The sequence below is a fragment of the Nothoprocta perdicaria genome, unplaced genomic scaffold (assembly GCF_003342845.1).
Source record: "Nothoprocta perdicaria isolate Ctin4 unplaced genomic scaffold, notPer1 scaffold_0, whole genome shotgun sequence".
Lineage (NCBI taxonomy): Eukaryota > Metazoa > Chordata > Aves > Tinamiformes > Tinamidae > Nothoprocta > Nothoprocta perdicaria.
In genome coordinates, this window is record NW_020454092.1 from 4,946,106 (window position 1) to 4,966,651 (window position 20,546).

The window sequence follows — 20,546 nt, forward strand, 5'->3', positions numbered from 1 at the left end:
GGCCGCCCCGGGCCGCCCGCCCGTCTCCGCAGAGCCCCCGCGGCAGCCCTCGGCCCGCCCCACGCTCTCGTGCAAACCGGTGCCCCCGGGCACCGCGTGTCCGCGGCGCGCAGTGCCTGGGCCCGCTGCCCTCCCAGCCGTGCCGCAACGCCAGCACACCGGCGACAGCGACGTTCCTGCTCCCGCCCGGGGCTTCCCTCGCCCCCGGGCCCCATCACATCCTTCCCCCTTCCCTCAGACACGTTCTCCGTCCTTCCCAACATCTCCCTCCAGCCGCCCGTGGCCCGAGCGGCTCCTCCTCTGCTCACGAGGCTGCCTGTCCCCATCCCTCCCCAGTCGGCCCCGGCAGCACGGGCACCCGCCGCCAGGGTCCTCGGCGGCGGTCCGTGAGGTACGGTGGGCTCATCCTGGCTCCTCGGCTGCCCCATTCCGGGGCCCCTGGAATGTTCCTTCGGCTCCTCTGTGCCTCCGGAGCGAGGGCGCCCGGCTACTGCGGCCCCGGCGGCTGGCCGCCCTGGTAGGAGCGGAGTAAGACCTTGTGCTTGGTGACGGCCTCGCCGCGGCGCCGCTGGTGCTCCACCAGGAACTCCTTGAGGCGGTTGGTGGTGAAGGTGAGGGTCTGGCGGCGCAGCTTCATCAGGTAGGCGTCCTGGAGCCACGCGTTGGCGAAGCAGTCCTTCACCGTGGGGCGGCTCCTGCGGCAGCGCGGCGTGAGGCACCCAGCACGGCACGGTGACACCCACAGCCCGGCCCCGACCCCAGCAGAGCCGCCCCCTGGGACCTGCAGAGTCCCAGCTCTCCCCCAGGATCCCGGGGTTTAAGGACCAGGACCTGCCAGCAGTCTCCAAGAGCAGGGTTCGATGATAGGCTCATGGTGCCCGTAGTTCTACGTGGTTCCCAGTAGACCCCAAGGTAAGGGTGGATCCCAGGATCCCACCCATGACCCCAGACAAGAGTCTGAAGGGTCCTGTGAGGCAGGGAGCTGCCTGCCGGCCAGGGACACCCACCTTGGTGGCTGGGGTATGTACTCACCAGGGGTGGACAGAGAGGACCTTGCGGATGAAGAGGGCAGCGTTCTGCGAGACGTTGGGGTAGAGCTTGAAGGCATCAAAGCGCCCTGCCAGGATGCGGTTCTCCGTCTCGATCGGGTCCAGTTCAAAGAACGGCGACCGCCCGCTGAGCCTGGCGGGACGGAAGGGAGGCACAGACTGGGGTGCTGGGGTGCCATCCTGCCCCGCTCTGCCCGCCGCATGCCACAGCAGCAGGGGCACGCGAGACCCAGCACCCATCTCCCTCTGTTCAGCCACAGCTTCCTGGGGTGCCCGACCCCAACGTGTGGCTGGGAAGGGCCCACAGGGCTACAGCACCTTCCACAGCCCCCACAACCCACCACCAAGGATGGGGTTCCCCACAGCACTGAGCTCCGGGGTTCCCACGCCCCATCACTTTGTCTTACATGATGTAGGTGAGGACTCCGACGCCCCAGACGTCTGCTGCGGAGCCCACTGGGTCGCCCTTCACCACTTCTGGTGCTGTGATCGGGGCAGAAAGTCTGTCATGTGCGTAGAGGGCTCGTGGTATCCCTGGCACCCCATCTGCACCTCCCATTCCTCCCAGCTGACACCTAATGTCCCAAGAGTCTAGCACCTCCAAGGATATCCCAGTTGCTCCACTGACATGCAAACCATCCCACAAATCGCAGCTCCCCTAAGGAACCCTCCTCACAGACACCCCAAGTATTCCAGAGACTTTCCAATTTTCCCTATGGACGTCTCAGCTCCACTGTGCACACACACAACCCCCGTACACGGACCGCAGGCACAGGCATGCCCCTCATCCCATCCCCATCCCAGCATCACCCCATCTTCCTCATCTCCGTTTCCAACCCAATCCCATCCCATTCCATCCTCACCCTATATTCATCCCCACCCCGCTCAATCCCCATTGTGTGCACGCTCCTGCTCCCCCACTCACACATGTACTCCAGGGTGCCCACGCGCCGCCCCAGCTGCCGCAGCATGAGAGGGTTGTAAGTCTGGGCGCTGCCAAAGTCGATGATCTTGAGGGTGTTCATGCCCGAGACGACGACGTTGTCCGGCTTGATGTCGAGGTGCACGATGCGGCGCCCGTGCAGGTACTCGAGGCCCTGCAGGAGCTGCAGCACGTAGGTCACCACGTCGTCCTCCGAGTAGCGAAACCTGCGGGCAGGCGGAGTTAGCGGGCAGCCCTGCTCCCGCGGCCCCGCTGCAGCCCTGTGCCCTCCCGTACCTGTCCACGATGCTGTAGAGGATCTCCTTGCCTGTGCAGTTCTCGCAGATGAGCACCAGGTAGCGGGGAGTGATGTACGCCTCGTGCAAGGACATGATGCGCTCGTGGTGCAGCACCTTGAGGATCTCGTACTCCTGCAGCACGCTCTGCTTCCTCTCCGCCTCGTACGGCACGATCTTGGCCATGAAGAACTTCCCCGTGGCATTCTCCTTGCACAGCCGGATCACGCCGAATCGGCCCCTGCGGCAAAGGGCAGCGCTCAGCCCCCCGGAGCATGGGGCACTGCCACCCACACGCTGGGACAGGGGACATCGCCACGAAGCACAAGGCAGCAAAGAGCCATGGAGAGCCACGTGGTGTCCCTGGAGCAGGGGCTCCCAGCTAGCGGGGATCCCCCTGGCAGAGCACCCCGTCCTGTGGCTCCTCACCTTGCCTTCTCATCCAGGAAGGTGTAGGGCTTCTGCGGGACGCCCTGCCGCAGCGCCGTGCTCTCCTTGGCCTCCCGCGCGCCGCTCGGAGCAGGGGGCTCCTTGGAGGACGGGGTCATTGCAGGGGGCTCTTCCATGGTGGGTGACGCGGGGGGCGTCGAGACGAAGGAGGTCACCATGTAGGGGGGCATTTTCCGACTAGGAGCAGCGTTGGGAGTGGGAGCCACCGTGGGGACTGAGCTAGGAGTGGTCGATGCTGGGGAAATGGGGGTGAATTTGGAGGGGGACGGAGAGCGGCGCTGGGGGGAGCTGCGGGCCGGGGTGAGGGCAGGCGAGATGCGGGCAGACGTGTCCGTGGGAGCCGGCGGGAAGCTGCGGGCCGGCGGCTCCGTGTGGGGCGAGGGGGCAGTCCGAGGAGGGGTGAACACCATCTCCGGCGGGACGCACACAGTGATGTTGGGTGGCAGCTTTGGTGGCCCCTGCTCGTGGGGCGCCGGCGGCTGCGGGAGCCCCGGGGAGGTGCCCGCTTGCGGCGCCCGATCCGGATTGTGCAGCGCCCCTTGGTGCTCGTGGGGCGGCGCGGTGGCTGGAGGCCCCCCCGACGGCGCCTCGGGCTGTGCCACGGGAGTCTGTGTTGAGCGGCTGGAGGCCACCACCTTCTCGGGGACAGGGATGGCGACGTCCTCCTTGGCAGGGGCAGTGCGGGAGTCTGCAGGGAGGAACGGGAGACACGTGCTGGGGACAGTGCTTGGGCCCCACGGGCATGGCTGTGGGGCAGCGCTGCGTGGGCTCTGCCCCACGGCAGGGCGCTTGCTCACCTGCCGCGTCGAGGTGCACCTTGGCCGAGGGGGTGCTGTAGGGGCCCTGCCCGGCCTTGTTCACACAGGCCACCCGAAACCTGGCTGTGCTCCCGGGCGGCACGTCTGTCACGTTGAAGTAGCAGTCGACGATGCCGGTGCTGACGATCTTCCACTCGTGCTCCCCTGCCGGCAGAGGCAAGTGAAGGTCAAGATTGCTCAAGAGAGCAGGGACATTTTTGTCTGGGTTCGGTGTCACTCTGTGAGGCTGGGGCTATTTTTCCAGATGTTACTTCCAGAAAAGTGTGAAGTGTCCCAGCCCCTCTGTGGCATTTACCCTCCCGGGGTTTTCGCCCGTGGGATTTCCCGTTGGCAGAAGCCAGCATGCGGGCTGAGTGTGCAGACACCTCCCGTGACCAGGATGTCCCCAGGGTGGGCTGCAGACCCGAGAGGCCAGCTGACAAGTATATGGGGAGCAAAGAGCAGCAGTGCTCTCTCTACCTGCATTTGCCCTGCGCCCTGGTCCCCAAAACCCATGGGCTTTGGCCAGGCGAGCAGGGAAGTGCTGGGAGGTGCCCTGGGGATGGATCGCCCGAGCACTGGACATGTTCATGGGGCAGAGCACAGCCAGGACAGGCTCCACATACCGTCCAGCCTGCGCTCCAGCGTGTAGGTGCAGGGCGCCTTGCTCTCCGCAGGCTTCCAGAGCACCAGCACCGTGTTCTTGTACTTCTGGGGGATCTCCGGGGTGCCCGGCCTCCCGGGGAGTCCTGCGGGGGGACACACGGGGCAGGCTGGGGCAGCCAGCGGGGCGGCTGCAGAGCCAGAGCTGCACAGCCCCTGGGCTCGGACACGCACGGCCCGCCTGGAGACCCCCAGCAAACACAGCCAGCCCCCTCCTCAAAAGCCCCAGGCTCTTTTGCAGATGCTTGAGGCTCTGGGGGTGCTCAGAGCTGGGCCTGGAGTAGGGGAAGAGCAAGGCAGGCCTGGAGTGAGCCGGTGGGCTGGGTACCACTGCAGCAAACAGCAGTGGCAGGGGCAAAACCAGCTTTGCTCCGACTCTCAGGAGAACCCAGGGACTTGTGAGAGAAGGGCATGGGGCAGCTGTGATGGTGCCCGTGCCGCCTTGGGGATGTGGTGGCAGAGAGTAAGCACAAGGTGCCCCCAACCCCGGGTCTCTGTGCCACTGTCATCTCAGCTAACAGCCGTGTCCAGAGCAGGTCCCTCCTGCCAGAGCCAGGCACCGAGCAGCCGGAGCAGGCAAACCCTGAGCCCAAGATGGGCTTTGTCCCCTGTGGGGTAGCACCTCTGTCCCCTGAGGTGTCCCCTGCATCCTTACGTGCCACAGCCAGCGTGCAGGAGCTGATGGCCGTGCCCAGGGTGTTGGCGGCTGCACACTCATACAGCCCCGCGTCCTTCCTGGAGACCTTGGGGATGGTGAGCATCTGGCGGCCGTCCTTGCAGGACACGATGTTCAGCGTGTTGTCCGACTGCAGCGAGCGCTTGTCTGCAAGGGCGGGCAGAGACAGCCATGCTGGGGACCCTGCGCACAGCCCGGGCAGCCCCCGGGCTGCGGGCCCATGTCGCCCCGTGGCAGCCCCTCACCTTTCATCCAGATGATCCTGGGCGTCGGGCTGCCGGCAGGCAGGCAGCAGAGGGTGAGCGCATCGCCCTCCAGCAGCACCTGGTCCTTCAGCTTGATGTGGAAAACAGGGGGGAAATCTGGAGAGCAGAGTGGGGCATAAGGGCAGGGTGAGGCTGGCGCATCAGTGGGACAGAGCCCTGCAGGGACCAGTCCCCACCTCTGTCCCCATCCCCGGAGCTGTAAGGGTTGCCCTGGGCTTCCTGGCCATGCCCCTCGGGCTGGGCAGCAGAGCTGCAGAGAGGGACGGTGAGTCCTGAGAAGGGCTCGTGCACCCTCTCCCTGCACCCTGTCCCAGCCCAGCCCCTGCAGACACCGACGTGTCCCCACGGGGCTCTACCTACCAGACTCGCTGTGCGCGTGCTGCCGGCCTGCGATGGAGCCGTCCTCCTGCAGCAGGCTGGAGGGGATGTTGGGCTGCGAGGCCATCTTCTCCTTCCTGGGCCGGGACAGGCCCCAGCGCTCCCAGCGCGACCGTTTCTGGCTCTCGCTGGCACCTGCGGACACCCGACCCAGGCATCAGAGGCAGCTGAGGGCTGGGGACAGGGGCAGGCTCAGGATGGCCATGTCCTCCTGGGCTGCTCGGAATGGCCATGCCCTGCTGCAGGAACAGGGTGCACCCCAGGTGGAGTGGCACCCACCAAGGGGAGCCGCCAGCCCCACTGCTCACCTTTGGTGGACGTGGAGGAGACGACGCTGCCTTCCGACTGCAGGGACTCGGAGGAGGGTGCGAGCGCCGGGTGGGGGCCCACCTGGTTCTGCGCTGTGACGCCCACCTGCCGCAGGCTCTCCCCTTCCGAATTGGCCCGTCGGAGCAGGGAGAGGCGCCTCTCCGGGTGCTCCTTGGCCCCTTCATCCTCCGTCCGCTCGTCCGAGAGGCTGCGCAGCCGCGAGGACACCCTGTCCATGGTGGCACTGATCTTCCTCCGCACGGCTACCACCGGCGACTCGCTCCCGCCTGCACCCGGCTCCGACTTGAGGCTTTCAGAGTCCCTCCGCTCCTTGGAGCTGCCCAAGCCCAGGCTCCAGGAGAAACGGCGCCCACGCGTTGGGGTTTCTCCTCCTCCTTCTTCTCCCTTGGTTTTCTTCCTCTCTGCAGGTGGTGTCCGCTTGAGGCGCAGGCTCATCCTCCGAATGAAGCCAATATCCTTCTCCACCTCGTGCAGGTCCTGTACGGACTTGGACTTCTCCACCAAGCCGGTGGGCTGGCTCCTGCGCAGCTCCAGGGGCACCCCAGCCGGCGTGGGCCGGTAGATGCCCTCGTCGCGGGCCGAGGGGCTGGCCAGGTGCCGGTCCTCTGAGCGCGAGCGCGTGAGCAGCTTCAGCCCGCGGCTGAAGGATGACTCCCGGCTCCGCTTGAACTTGGCCTCAAACACCTCCTCGGAGTCGATGTTCTCGATAAGCAGGGAGCTCGAGGAGCCCGAGGGCTTTGGCTCCCTCCTCTCCGGCAGTGCAGGTGCTGGGGGTTCAGCAGGGGCGGGCGTAGGGGGCTTGGGGGCTTCCTCAGCCGCTGGCTCCCCAACTTGCGTGGCTCCCATGGCTTTCATGACCTCCGCGTAGGAAGATATCTTAGGCGCCCGGGCTCCGGGAGCAGAGGACCCTGCTTGCTGTGGCGCAGATGCTCTTTGCACAGCAGCCCCCTCCTCAGGCCCCTTGCTGGCTCTGGTGGCTTCAGCCTTGGCGAGCACCTTCTCTTCACGCCCCTCGGTTGCAGGTTTCTTCGCCGCAGCAGCCGCTCGGGCCCCGGGTTGGCTCTGTTCCTCCTGCACGCGCCTCCTTTCGTGGGCAGCCTTGGCCGGCGGTGCCCGGGGGAAGGCAGCGTCCAGCGGCTGGCTGCCGGCGTCCCATGGCGTGTGGGGCCGGGAGTCGGAGAGGGCCGACAGAGAGGGCGACTCCTTGAGGCGCTGCGCCTCCATGTGAGCCACGGGGATCTCCAGGGGCGCCCCGGAGCGGCGGTGCCGGACGACGGGCTCGGCGTCGCCGTGGCTGAAGGAGCTGCTCTTCTGCAGCAGGCGCTCCTGGGGGTAGAGCTGCGGCGAGGTGGCCTCGCTGGAGGCCGCGCGCACCAGCCGCGGCCCGGCCGGCACCGGCTGCTCCAGCCGCGGCGGCCGCAGCGCCTTCTTGTCGGCGCCGACCCCCAGCGTCTCCAGGAGCGGACCCCGCAGGCCGCTGACCTTGCCGTCCACGGGACTGCCGCGCAGCAGGCGCTGGCGCATCAGCTCCAGGCGCTGCGCGTGCTCGTCCTCGCCCAGGCCGCCCTTGCGCCGGGGCAGCTCCATGGAGGCTGCCTTGGCCAGCACCCGGCGGGGCTCCCGGCCCGCCTCGCTCCCCTCCTCGGTCCCCGGGGCCCGGCTGAGCAGGGCGCCGTCGGCGGAGCTGCCTCGCTTCAGCTCGCCCCGCTGCGCTGCCCTGCGGGTGCTCTCTGGGGACTCCAGGCTGGAGCCCTTTCTCACAGCTTTGCGGGGATGCTCCGGGCGCTTCTGGGCCTCGGGGGCTTCCTCATCGGAGGATCCGGGGGCCTCTGCCTCTGCACAGGGCCGCCGTGGCAAAGCAGCCCTTGGCCTCTTCCCCAGGGCCACCGCTGGCCTGCCTGCTCCTTCACTCTGCCACTCCATGGCGGACACATCCCCCTGCACGGCCACCTCCTCCCTCATCCCCTCGGCCAGCCCCATGGTCTCGTCATCCGTGGGGATCTCATTGAGCGACATGCGGGAGCCGGAGAACTCCACCTGGTGCGGCATGGGGATGAAGGGCAGCTCGTCCAAGTCATCCGAGTCCGAGGAGGATGACAGAGCGGGGGACTCCTTGAGGTGCCGGGGCACCGCGATGGACAGGTGGTTGGACGTGTCCTCCAGCAGCTCAGGGATGGGCCGCAGCACCATGTTGCACTTGTAGCTGATCTGCGAGCGCTGCACAGAGCCGGGAGGGGTGCATCAGACCCAGGCAGACAGCCCAGCGTGACAAAGCCCAGTGCCCTCCAAGGCATCTCATCAAGCCAGGCCCATGGCACAGCCCTGGCCAGCACCTCTCATCACCCTACCCACCTCGTGGTCCTGCCTTCATCCTCCTCCCGCCTTTACCTGCCATTTCCGACGGGAGAGGAAGAGCTTTAGGTGGTCAGTGCTGATCACCTTCCCCTTGGCCAGTGTCTGCAAACAGAGAGGAGAGTACCATGGCACAGACCCTGCAGCTGCCTCGGAGGAATCCCACCGCCTGCAGGTCTCCAACCGGGCTCACCTTGAACCAGGGGTGCTCCAGGGTCTGCTCTGCAGTGGGTCTCCTGTAAACCAACACTGTCAGGTGAGGAACAAGGGCATTTGGGGCAGCCAAGGGGAGGGTAGAAGGGTACGACAGGCGGCTGTCCATGCTGCAAGTCCTATCCCCAGCAGGATGAGCTCTTCATCCTTTCTGCCCTCAAGCACCCCAAAAATATATGGGCCATCACCCTCCTCTAAGCATAGGGTTCATGGCATAGGAGAAAAAAAGTAAATGCGGAGAATCCCCCTGAGCCTGGATCTGCATCCAGCTGCCCTTGCAGTGCAGCAGGACCTGCCAGACCCTCGACAAGCCCAGACGCTCATCACTGTCCGGGAATGTCCTCTACCTGCCCAATTCCATGCCAGCCACTCCTCCATTCCAGTCCTCCCCATCCTGGAGCCCACTGTCCAGTGACCAACGCCATGCACCCTTGGGAGGGGACGGGGTCCCTGCACCACTCACAGCCTGTCATTGACCAGCACTTTGATGACAAAGCCCTTGGCTTCCCGTGTGAGCCCCTGGAACATCCTCTCCTCGAAGGCCACGTTGTAATTGCGGATGTTCATCAGCGTGGTCTTGTCGTTCTCGCCCACAAAGGGGGAGATACCCGTGAGGCTGCCAAGGGAAGGGACATGTCATCAAGCCATGGGGATACGAGGAACAGCATGACAAGTCCTGGGAACACTGGGAACCAAGGCAAGGGCCCTGGATCCAGGCCTAGTGCCATGGAAGAGACCAATCCATGCCAGCCTGCAGAGGCTGGGAAGGAAGTTGAATTTGCAGAGATGGGTGCGTGACGCAGACTGCAGCAGTGAAACTGCTAATGGGGCAGAAAGGGGGACACTTCTGTGGCATTCTAGGGCCACGACAAGGCACTTACCATAGGTAGGCGATGACCCCCACTGGCCTGCGGAGAGGAGAGCACAGTTACTGCACGGCACCACCCCAGCCCTCGGCTCCCCAGCAGCCCCATGGGCACGCAAGCCCCCCAGGGACCTCTGTGGTGGACCCTGCACCCGCCGACCACAGCGGGGAGACCTGTGCCCATGGGCCACCCTGGCACCAGGGCTGCTCTTACCAGACGTCAGTGACGCTGGAGATGGGGCTCTGGTTGACGATCTCGGGACCCACGAACTCGGGGGTGCCGTACTTGCAGTACTGCGGCTCGTCGGGTGTGAGCTCCTGCGCGTTGCCGAAGTCACAGATCCGGACTTGCTCACTGCTCGAATCCGCCATCAGGAGGTTTTCTGGCTACAGGACAGTGCGGGCAGACGGGAGCTTGGCAGGAAGCTCTGCTGCCAGGGAACAGGCCGGGCACGCACTGCCCGCAGGGGACACCAAAGGGCATGCGGCAGCGGCCAAGGAAGGGTTGTTCCCTAGGGATCAGCTAGTCCAGGGAAGGGGCTGGAGTCACTGAGGGGAAGGGATGACCCCAGGGAACAGGACCTGAGCCTGCCCTCCAGTGTGGCATTGCTGTGGGCCCATGTGTGCCAGGACAGGGAGACACGGTACAGAACACGGCTGGCAGAGCCCTGCACTCACTTTGATGTCCAGGTGCAGGACTTTCTGCTGGTGCAGGTAGCAGATCCCCTCCAACACCTGCCGCATGTAGGAGCGGACCTGTGGAAAACAGGAGGGGCTGGGGACACTGGCTCCAGGCAGGAGCCTGGGCACAGGTCAGACCCATGTGGGGCAGAGGACCAGTCCTGTGTGGAGGACATAAAAGGGCTGCAGCCTCTTTTGAAGGATATTGCAATGAGCCCTGCAGGTCCAAGGGCTGGGGTAGGCCTCAAGATCCCCAGGTTCCTTCTCTACCCCATCACCCTGTATGGACCACCCACCTCGGACTCGCACACTGAGGGCTTCCTCGCCATCCTGTCCAGCAGCTCGTCCTCGGCACAGCTGGGCCTTGGTCAAGGAGCACAGAAACGCCATGCCCAGCCACGCTCTACTCCCTCCTTGGTGCCTGCTCCTCCCCAGCCCGTCCACCTGGCCCCCAGCCCTCCCCTGCACCCCAGCACTGCACGGGCCCAAGCTGCGCTGGGCTGTGCCCTCAGGATACAGTTCCATGACCATGATGACGGCGTTTTTCTTCTCAAAGGCATCGTGGAAGAAGACAATGCGCTCATGGTCAAGCTGTGAGAGGATATGCAGCTCCCGGCGCGCTGACTGCTTGGCCTTGGTCCTCCCAGGGACAAACTTGGCAGCAAAGTCCAGCCGGCTGCTCTTCTCCGTCACCCTCCGCAGGTACGAGAAGGCCCCTCTGCAATGCAGCAATGTGGGGGGCAGTGAGGGGGTCACGGAGAATAAGAAGGCTGGTGGAGAGGCTTGGAAAGAGCCTAGCAAGAGGCCAGGAGTCCTCCCCGTTCCCACGGCAGCCAGGGCAGATGCCTGCTCATCTGCATGCACCCCTGATAGCCCTCCAGGACCATCTGCCAGGAGATCCTAGACCTGGCTTCTCCACAACTGCCCCGCTCCCCACCGAGCTTGCACTGCTGTCCCCAAATGGCCACAACTCCCCAGCACAAGGATCCAGTCTACCAAGGAGCTCGGTCCCTGGAACCGCAGCCCCACGACACAGCCAGGCTCTAGCCTTTTCCCTGCCCATCCCCGTGGCCTCGTACCTGCCGATCTCCTCGTGCACGTCATAGTAGTCGGTCAGACGTCGTGCCTTGTGCAGGGCATCCTCCTCCATGGTGGCATCAGCAGCGGGCTGGGCTGGAGGAGGGAAAAGCACTGGCAGGGGCGATGGGAGGTGCCAAGGGACGTGCCCTGCAGGGCTGGGACACAGGAGAGGGTGCCGCAGGGCTGGCCCGGCCGTACCTGTGTGCACCACGAGCTCAGCCTTGCAGGACACCTCCCCGGCGAGGTTCCTGGCCGTGCACGTGTAGACCCCGCTGTCGGGCTCCGCGGCACCCAGCACCACGAGGGAGCACTCGTCCTCGTACACAAAGCTCAGGTGGCTGCTCTCCTCCAGCAGCTCCCCGTCCTGGGGGTGACAGCAGATTCAGGGGAGCTCCCCAAGCAGCTCCCAGTGCTGTCACCCCTTCCCCACAGGCAGGGCACAAGGAGAGGCTGGGGGCTTTTGCCACGGGGCCCTTCTTACATCACCGAGGCAGACTCAGACCCCAAGCGCTGTCCCAGGCGCGACCGTGAGGCAGCAGCAAGGAGCACGCACAGTGGGCCTGACGGGGAGGGCTGTGGGTCAGGGAGGGGGGTTAGGGTGCCAGCCCACCTTATACCACATGATGTCGGGCAGTGGCTTGCCCTCCACCACCACGGCGAAACGCGGCGTCTCGCCCTGCTGCGCGTCGATGTCCTCCATGATGGACTCAAAGCGCGGTGCCTCTGCAGAGAGATGGGGCATGGGCACCAGGGGGTACTGCCCCACGGTGTGCTGATGTGGGGCACCGTGAGACAGTGCCAGGCCGGGGCACGGGGCAGGGAGTATTGTGGGGCAGTGCCACGCCAGTGCTTTTGGGTGAGGGGCCCCTGTTGTAGGAGCATGGTGGACCTTGGGGCAGGGCCAGCTCCACGGCACGTGACCCAAGGACGTGGGGTACTGCAGAGCAGTGATGCAGGTATGGGACATGGAGAAGCTGTCCCCCAAAGCTTGTGAGCATAGAGGCCCATGGGGCAGTGCCACCCCATTATGTGCAGGAGTGCAGCAGTGCCACGTATGGCATGGGGCTCCATGGGGCGATGCCAATCCGGGGTAGCTGGGCACGGGGCGCTGTGTGCAGGGCCAGCCCTGCGGCACACGGGCATGGGGCAGCACAGGGCAACGCAGGGCACCTACCTGCGAGGCGGAGCTGGAGGGTGCAGCGGGCAGTGCCGTGGCGGTTGCTCACCTCGCAGGTGAGTGGCCCCACGGTGCCACGGCCCACCTGCAGCAGCCGCAGGCAGTGCTGGTCATCGTCCGGCATCATCACCTCGCACGTGCCCTCCTGCTCTGCCAGCACCACCTTGCCCCTGTGGGCACACGCCGTCAGACTGCTGCCATCCCTGCCCCACGCTCTGCCCCACGGCCTCCTCCCCACATCTGTGAAGCTCCCATCTGCAGACACAGGGACTTCTCCACCTCACAGCCCCACGGCCACCTCCCAGATCACAGTCCCACAGCAGCTCCAGACCCACAGCCTCATCTCCAGCTACTGACCCACAGACAGATCCCACCCTACTGTACTCCATAGCCTCCACGAACAAATCCTCACAGCCTTGAACATCGCTCTATGGCTTGCCCAGCCCCAGAAGGGGATCCCCAGCTCAGGGCTGCACGAGCAGCTGGTGTGGGACCCTCTTTGGGCACCTCATAGGCTGATGCTGGGCATGGGGCAGGTCATGGGCACAGAGTCATGTCCTACCTCTTCCAGGTGACAGTGGCCTCCACGTGGTTGATGGTGATGGTGATAGAGGCTGGCTGACCCTCCACCACGTAGACCAAGTCTGGTTTGTCCAGGATGACCGGGGCCGTCTCCAGGTAGGGACCTGCCACACACATCATCACTACCACCTCCAGACACCATGCCACCCACCCAGCGCTGGTCACCATAACACCATGGATCGATATCCATCCATCCATCCATCCATCCATCCATCCATCCATCCCTCCCTCCCTCCCTCCCTCCCTCCCTCCATCCATCCATCCCAGCACCCCTCCTCACTGCCCATCTCACCCCGATCCAGGAGTTGCACGGGCCCCACAGGCGGGGAGGGCTTGCTGTTGGTCTTGGGGGTGGCAGTGATGACACGGAAGAGGTACTGGGCACCCTTGGTGAGCCTGTGCACTGTGTAGGTGGTCTTCCGCACACCAGTCACCAGCACCATCCACTGTGTCGTGCCCAGCACTTGCATTTGCACCACGTAGGTCACTGAGGCAGGGTCTGTTTGGGGAGAGGGTCAGTGCTCATCGCCCAGCCTTGATCCTGCCTGTGTACCCCGTCACACTGCTGAACACCCCTGCCCACCCCGTGTCCTAGCATCCTCACCTATGGCAGTGTCCAGCCATTTGGGCTTGTTCCACGTCAGCGTGATGGCTCTGCCAGTCACCAAGGCTATCGTGGGTGGCCCATCGGGGGGGGTTGGCACCACATCTGCAGGGAAGAGGCAGAGAGGGGTGTTAGACATTGGGAAACATCCATTCACCACCAGAGCCTGCAGGGTTAGTGCTGACCACAAGCCCCATGCGAGGTCTGAGGGCCATGGATGGGTCAAGATCTTGCAAAATGAGGACATCACCACTGCCGCTGCTTTGAGCAGGAGGCAGGGCTAGAGACCTCGTGAGAGCCCTTCCAACTTGACCTGTCCCATCATCCAACCCTGCCCTTGCCAAGGGCAACACCCCCCGGGGCACAGCCTGAGGGTGGCAGTGAGTGTCTGTGAAGCCCCGGCAGTACCTGCTCCTTACCTGTGACGTAGAGGTGTGCGTAGCACGTGGCCTTCCCTACTTTGTTGGCAATGACGCTTTTATAGACACCAGCATGGGCATGGCTGACGGCCGTGAACACCAAGCGATGGATGTCCTTATCTGTGGGGACAAGGAGGGACACAGGGCGGGAAGATCCCCATCAGCAAAGCGGCACAGAGCTACCTTTCCCACAGAGCGGGTAGGAAAGCTTAGGAGGCGATGCCTCCTTCCCGAGGGACCCGAGCGGGGCTGTAGGGGCTGCACTGTCCCATTCCCTCAACCCCAGGCTGGTGTCACTGCAGTGCTGGAAGCCCTGGTGCCAGCCCCGCTGCCACCCCGCTACAGAGCACGCGTTCCTGGGGCACGGGGAAGGTGACAGGGAGCCCTACACTGCATCATCTTGCGGTCCTCGGTGCTGTCGATGCGTGAGCCGTTGTGGAACCAGGTGATGGACGGGTAGGGCATCCCGGCCACCTGGCACTCCAGCACCGCCTCCTTGGACTCCACCACATCCAGGTTGTGCAGCGGCTTGAGGAAGTCAGGCATGGTGAAGCACTCCACCTCGTTTTCTGCCTGCTCTGGCTCCTCTGGGATGGATGGCATCTTCTCCAGCTTGGAGCTGCAACCACCAACACATGGGCTTGGTGTGAGGTGCAGGCAGGGAGCCCCAGCCCAGCCTGCTGCGGGACTCCCCAGGACCACCTATGCTGCCTGACAAGCACGGTGATGACAGGAGGGTGACAGGGACAGGGACTTGCCGTGCACAGAGCATGCAGGTGTGGGATGGCACTCCATGGGTGCACGTCCCAAGCAGGAGAAGGGCTGTGCTGGGAAGATGGCCTTGTGGGGACAGCTGTGCCTGCAAGGCGCAGCACTCCCTCCCCAGCCCAGCAGAGACAGGAGCAGCCCCTGGGAAGCTGACAGCACCAGGCAGGCCTGGGTGATGCGCCCTGCCGTTCCGGGGGCGGCTGTCACCCCATGTCACCCGAGCTCCATCCTGCTGCTCCTTGCAACAGAGACTCAGGGCTGAGAGTCCGTGGGGGACATGCCAGGAAAGGGAGCAGCCCCCGAGGGCCATCTCTGCCCCACTGGGCTGGGAGCTGCTGCAGGATGGAGCCAAGGCGGGATGTGACGGAGCGCAGCCGGGGGCGGCTCCGGAGCGGCAGTGAGAACGGCGCCGGGGCCAAGTTCTCACAGAGCCAGCGCGGCCCAGCCCGGCCCGGCACAGCTCCGGGGGACGGGCAGCCGGGCGCTGCAGCGGGGCCAGGCCGCGGGCAGCGGGACCAGGCGGCGGGCAGGGGGCTGTGCCCATGGTGCGGCCGCTGCGGGGCCCACCTTGGGCATGGCAGGGGGCAAGGACAGCCCTTCCTTGCTGGTGGGATGTGGCCCAGGCACAGGGGAATTCCCCAGCCCCTTGCGCAAGCCTGTTGTTCTCCAGATCCCACGGGACAGCAGGCAGTGGGGAGGCACTTCCTGCCATCCCAGGGAGTCCCTTCCCTTCTCCCCAGAGACCCTCCTCCCGACTCTTACATCTGGGAAGCAGCGGAGGGCCGGGGCTCCTCCACGTAGAGCTCTGCGGAGCACTCCACGTGTCCATGGATGTTCCTGGCCGTGACAGTGTAGTGCCCCTCATCCTCGCTGCCCACGTGCAGGATGACCAGCGAGTAGAGCCCTCCGTCCTGCTGAATCCGCACGTTCTCCCCTTCCTGCACCGGCTGCCCTGCATGGAGACACACACGCGGCATAAGCACCTTACTGCCGGCACCAGGCAGGGCAGGAGCAGCACRGAGCCCTGGTACCACTCGCTGGGGCTCTGCTTCTGCATCCCAGCCTGGCAGAGCCCGGGTGGCTCCTGGCCTTGGCCGATTACCAAAGTGGGTCCAGATGACAGTCGGCGGGGGCGTCCCGCTGATCATGCAGTCAAAGCGCGCGGTCCGCCCTTCCACCACGTCCACGTCCTCCAGCTTGCGCGTGAAGAGCGGCTGGACGGAGGGCCGCACCGTGAGGCGGGCGCTGCAGGTCAGCTCGTCTGCAGGGAGAGCGGGCAGAGCACCATGTGCACGGGGGGCTGCGTGAGCGCGGGGGCACGGGGGCAGAGCGGGTGAGCTGCAGCCGCCGTGCGCCTGCTCGTACCACGGTACAGCCCCCAGGCCACCTCCTCGGCACCCGCTCGGTGGGGCTGAGCCCCAGTGCGCTGGTGTGGGGCCGTGTCCCAGTGCAGGGGTCTTCCCAGGCACCCTGAGTGCACGCGTGTGTGCAAGGGCTGGGCTCTGCTGGCAGCGGGGAGCCCCTTTCGCTCTCCGTGCCAGTGCAGATGCCAGCTGTCCAGCAGGGCAGGAGGATGCCCCGGCCTCACCTCATTGCAGAGAGGGGCTCAACGCAGGACACCGGCTGCCCTGTCCTGCTGGGGACAGAGCAGCGAGCCCGAAGCAGCAGCACCAGGGCGTGCAGCGCCCTGGGCAGTGTGGGGCTGAGTGCAGGCTCCCTGCTCCAGAGGAACCAACCTCATCTCTCACACTGCTCCCATCTCTCACACTGCTCCCGCCTTCATCCCCAGGAGGGCCCTCACCTCCATGGACACGCAGCCTGCTCTGGGGTGGGATGCAACTGCTGCTGGGTTCTGTGAGATTAGCAGAGCTGCAGAAAGGCTGCACGGGCTGGCTGGGGCCAGGGAATGGGGAAGGGTGCCCTTGCCACTATGCAGAGGTGCTGGGTCCTGCTGGGCCAAGGCACGCGTGGCCCGCTCCCTGTGTCACCTCCCAGGCCAGCAGGGGACACAGGCACCTGGAGCGGAGCCGCTGGGACAGGAGAGCACCCAGAGCTGTGCATGGCCGCAGCCGAGGAACACAGCCTGCTCGGGGTGCCTGGTGCAACCAGGGTGCTGCCTTCTCCCCCTGCTTCCCTGGGATTACCTGCATGATGCCAGAGGAGCTGGCTGGGCTTGGGCTGCTGGGGCTGGATGTGGCCCTTGTCCTGAGGGTGCTGGGAAGCCCAAGGATGGGCACGTGCCACCAAGCTCTCCAGCTCCCAGGCCTGGAATCACTCCCCGTCCCAATAAATTCCACTTCCAGCACTCACCAGCTGTCCTGTGGACCCAGGCCCATGGACCCCAGAAGGGGGGCTGACGCCCCCACGCCAGGGCCAGACCCCGAGCAAAGACCCCCTGGGGGCTGCAAGTCCAGTTTTTCTTACCTTTGGCCGTGCTGAGCTTGCAGGTGTAGACGCCGCTGTCGTCCTCGTGCACAGAGGTGAGCAGCAGCTTGCACTTGCGCCCGTCAAAATGCATCTTGCATTTGAGCAGGGCGGGCTGGAGCAGCCGGCCCCGCGACAGCCAGTCCACGTCCATGTCTGGCGGGCCAGCCACCAGGCACTCAAAGAGCGCCAGCTCCCCCGCCCCGACCACCACGTCCTGCAGGGGCGCCACGATGCCCAGGGACTGGCACTCGGGGCGAGCTGCCCGGGGCAGGCGGGAGAGAGAAACAGAGAGAGAGAGAGAGAGAGAGAGAGAGAGAGAAAGACGCGTCTCAGCAACTGAAAAGCAACCGGTGGAGGGTGGCGGGGCCGGGGCCGTGCGGGGCGGGGGGCATGCGGGGCCGGCCCGGCGGCGCGGGCAGGGGCGCAGGCACAGGGTGCAGCGGGCAGGGCAGGAGTGGGGGCGAATGTGGAAGCAGAGCTGAGGCGGGGGGCCGGGAAGGCGGCAGGGGCACGGGGGGTGACGGGAGGTGTCCGTGCCAGGAACACACCACACAGCGCTTTACCAAACTGATTTTATTAGAGCTACAAAAAAGGGTCACGGCCTCGCAGCCCTCCCCCTGCCGAGCCCCCCGGGGGAGGACAGAGCCGCAGCTCGGGGTGCCCGCTGGCCCCAATGCAGGGGCTGTGGCGAGGGACGTCCTGCCCGGCCCCACTGCCACCCGGGCTGCCCTGGCGAGGGCAAAGGGGCAGAGACGCCTCCCCACCTCCCGCGTCAGCCCCCTGCATGTGGGCAGGGTGCCACGCAGGGGACCCCGGCCTCCTGTCCCCAGGTGACAGCTGCAGAGCTGCCACCGCGCCAGGCCCCTTCCCTACATCCCCACAGCAGCGACCGCGGGCCAAGCTCCCTGCTCCCCGTCCCCTGGCAGCGAGGAGAGGAGCAGCGGGACACACAGACACAGACAGAGCGAGAGACAAGACACCGTGGCACGGCCGCCCTGGGGGTGCCTGGTGCTACCCGCGGCCCCCCGCCCCGCTGCTTGGCCTCCACTCCGCCTCCCCCCGCCACCCAGCGAGCCCGTGCCCGCCGTCGAGGGCCCGCACGTCCCCGCGGTGCATCCAGGACGAGGCGGCGGATGGAGCAGGAGGTAATAACACAGGGTGAGGTCCACTGCCTAAGAGCCCCGCGGCCGCGGCGCCGAGAGATGCACCCCCTTATCGTCCTCCCCCTGCGTACAGACAGAAACCGCAGTCAGCAAGCGGCAGGGTTAGTGCAGCGGACACGGGGCCAGCACGGAGGCGGGGGCCGGCGCGGGCACGCGGCAGGGGCGCCAGCACACGCAGCAGCGCGCAAAGCCACGCGCCGCGGGGCACGCGTCCCTGCCCGCCCGGCGGGCGCCTGCCCGGACCCAGCCTGCCGCCGCATCCCTCGCCCCTGCAGCGCTCGGCACGGCCGAGGTCGAGGCTCCCCCCGCGGCCAGCGGCTCCCGGCAGGGTCCTGGCAGGGGCCGCTGGGCTCGGGCCGCCCTCGCGGGGAGCAAGCAGTGCAGGGCAGTGCGGGCACGGCCTGCGGGCTCAGCAGGGCTCAGCAGGGAGAGCTGGGGGCAGCCAGGGACACGAAGCAAGGGGCGAGGGAAGGGGGACAACGTGGTTCATTCCCACTGGCTCCTTCCTAGGGAAGAGCCTGGCCCTTGGTTCCCCATTTGCACACGTTGCATTAGGACCTGGGAGGAGGCCTGAGTGCCCCAGCAGAGCTCCGGAGGGATGGTAAGGACCACGGGCTGCCCTGTGCCCATGGGCAGCACCTGCTCTGCGCTGGGAACAAGCAGGGAGGAGACACCTCCAAGCAGCCTGGGGCAGGGAGAGGGAGCTGTGGGGAGAGCTCCCATGGGCAGCTGCCCCAGGGACACAGCCCCGGGTGTGGGCACTGTGTGGGCAGGGGGGACCATGAGGGAAGCCGGGCTGCAGAGAGCAGCAGGCCAGGGGTCCTGACACGGCTGGGACCCAGGATAACAGGCCCATGGGAAGCGCTGGTGCCATGTGAGGCCAGCCCTGCTTCCCTGCTCCTTGCGTGCAGCTGCTGCACCGCAGAGGAAGGGACCAGCTGCCTGCTGCCCTGTGGCGCTGTGAGAAGGGCGCCTGCAGCAGCCCCTTCCCCACTCGGCTCACGCAGGGCACTGGGGCCAGGCGGCCTCTCGTGGCCCGCGGTGACAGGCGCCGGGCGCTTTACCTCTGACCTCCAGCTTGGCCTCGCACTGCTTGGTGCCGTACTCGTTGACAGCCTTGCAGGTGTAGAAGCCGGTGTCAGTGCGCTCGGCCGCCAGGATGTGCAGCGCGAAGAGCCCCCGGCCCCCCTCTGCCTCCTCGGCGTGGTGCCGGCGCCCGTACTTCACTGGCTGCCGGTTCCTCAGCCTGCCCAGGGGACAAGGAGAGGGCGGGATGATCACCCTCACTCCTGCAGCCCCGGAGCGGCGAGTGTCCCCAACTCCTCCGACCCTCCTCTGGACCGGAGCTCCCTGCCCCGAGCTGGCAGTCCCCAAACGAAGCCGTCCCCATGCCCGTGTATTCCCTGCCCAGCCGTGACCCAGCGAGCACAGAGACTCACCAGTAAATGATGGGCTTGGGCTCCCCACGGACGCGGACACTCATGCTGACATCCTGCCCCTCTAGCACCGACTGGTCCGACAGGGCCACCTGGGGAAGCCGGAGATGAGAGAGCAGTGAGCACCATGCCCAGGGTCCACGTCCCCATCCCTGCACCTAGGGCCACAGGTCCCCTGCCACAACAGTGGCCCTGGACTGTGGGGAGCCCACATGGAGCATCGTGGGCAGGAGCAATGCGTGGTAGGAAAGCTTGGATCTGCGTCTCCAGGCACGGGGACCGTGTGGTTGCAATCACAGGGCTCCTTTCTGCCAGGAGGGCCATCTCACCTCAAAGGTGGGTGCAGCCTTGAAGCTGCTCTCCAGGGAGCCGCGGGCAGCCCCATGCTCTGCTCGAGGCTGCAGCTTCATGGCCGGCCGGTGCTGGGGGGTCCCGGAGTCAGGGAACTCTTCCAGGGGACTCAGGTACTCCTCATCCGACGTGATGGGGCTGACCTGGCCGAGGGGGGGGGCCAAGTTCCCATGCCTCTCCACGGCAGGAGCTAGCACAGGGAAGAGGCTGGATAAGCAGCTGGCCCCAGTCAGAGACAGGAAAGCAGAGCTGGGCCCCCCTCCCTGCCACGCTGTACCCCAGGGGCCCAGGGACACCCACCCCGGGTGCATCCTGCTGCGGAGGCAGCCAGGAGCCAGCAGCGAAGGGGTGCCGAGCTGTGCAGGGGGAGGGAGTGAGAGGCACTCCGCGGGACAGGACGATAAGGGACGCGATATCCCGCAAGGCGACAGCAGGGCTCAAGTGGCTCTTACGCAGCAGGCCACGCTCCCATCCTTAAGCTGCCTGGATTCCCGGAATGGCTGCCCCTGCCCCGAGCCGGGAAGGGCTGAAGGTGACATTGGCAGCTGTGCTCCCGTCCCAGCGCAGCGGCCGCGGCCGCCTGCTCCAGGGCGGCCTAGAC

The 20,546-nt window shown here is 66.1% G+C and overlaps 1 protein-coding gene across 1 annotated transcript in view; it reads right to left on the reverse strand.

Annotated features, from left to right (window-relative positions):
- Positions 1 to 486: 486 nt before the first annotated feature.
- The window catches only part of SPEG (SPEG complex locus), a 40,750-nt gene continuing 20,690 nt past the window's right edge, over positions 487 to 20,546 (reverse strand). The window contains exons 9-44 of the mRNA XM_026039268.1: positions 19,924 to 20,135; positions 19,598 to 19,686; positions 19,223 to 19,404; positions 16,993 to 17,253; positions 15,671 to 15,829; positions 15,331 to 15,520; positions 14,190 to 14,419; positions 13,801 to 13,920; positions 13,382 to 13,486; positions 13,070 to 13,276; positions 12,758 to 12,881; positions 12,193 to 12,365; positions 11,629 to 11,741; positions 11,217 to 11,382; positions 11,018 to 11,111; positions 10,456 to 10,656; positions 10,235 to 10,295; positions 9,936 to 10,013; positions 9,472 to 9,644; positions 9,274 to 9,300; positions 8,856 to 9,008; positions 8,373 to 8,415; positions 8,216 to 8,284; positions 5,806 to 8,044; positions 5,480 to 5,632; positions 5,099 to 5,215; positions 4,833 to 5,000; positions 4,141 to 4,263; positions 3,515 to 3,679; positions 3,045 to 3,405; positions 2,697 to 3,005; positions 2,269 to 2,508; positions 1,975 to 2,198; positions 1,457 to 1,532; positions 1,033 to 1,182; positions 487 to 695 (exon numbers count right to left, since the gene is read on the reverse strand). Coding sequence (XP_025895053.1) covers positions 488 to 695; positions 1,033 to 1,182; positions 1,457 to 1,532; positions 1,975 to 2,198; positions 2,269 to 2,508; positions 2,697 to 3,005; positions 3,045 to 3,405; positions 3,515 to 3,679; positions 4,141 to 4,263; positions 4,833 to 5,000; positions 5,099 to 5,215; positions 5,480 to 5,632; positions 5,806 to 8,044; positions 8,216 to 8,284; positions 8,373 to 8,415; positions 8,856 to 9,008; positions 9,274 to 9,300; positions 9,472 to 9,644; positions 9,936 to 10,013; positions 10,235 to 10,295; positions 10,456 to 10,656; positions 11,018 to 11,111; positions 11,217 to 11,382; positions 11,629 to 11,741; positions 12,193 to 12,365; positions 12,758 to 12,881; positions 13,070 to 13,276; positions 13,382 to 13,486; positions 13,801 to 13,920; positions 14,190 to 14,419; positions 15,331 to 15,520; positions 15,671 to 15,829; positions 16,993 to 17,253; positions 19,223 to 19,404; positions 19,598 to 19,686; positions 19,924 to 20,135 — 7,763 coding nt within the window. The 3' untranslated portion in view covers position 487. The remainder of the gene's footprint in view (positions 696 to 1,032; positions 1,183 to 1,456; positions 1,533 to 1,974; positions 2,199 to 2,268; positions 2,509 to 2,696; positions 3,006 to 3,044; positions 3,406 to 3,514; positions 3,680 to 4,140; positions 4,264 to 4,832; positions 5,001 to 5,098; positions 5,216 to 5,479; positions 5,633 to 5,805; positions 8,045 to 8,215; positions 8,285 to 8,372; positions 8,416 to 8,855; positions 9,009 to 9,273; positions 9,301 to 9,471; positions 9,645 to 9,935; positions 10,014 to 10,234; positions 10,296 to 10,455; positions 10,657 to 11,017; positions 11,112 to 11,216; positions 11,383 to 11,628; positions 11,742 to 12,192; positions 12,366 to 12,757; positions 12,882 to 13,069; positions 13,277 to 13,381; positions 13,487 to 13,800; positions 13,921 to 14,189; positions 14,420 to 15,330; positions 15,521 to 15,670; positions 15,830 to 16,992; positions 17,254 to 19,222; positions 19,405 to 19,597; positions 19,687 to 19,923; positions 20,136 to 20,546) is intronic.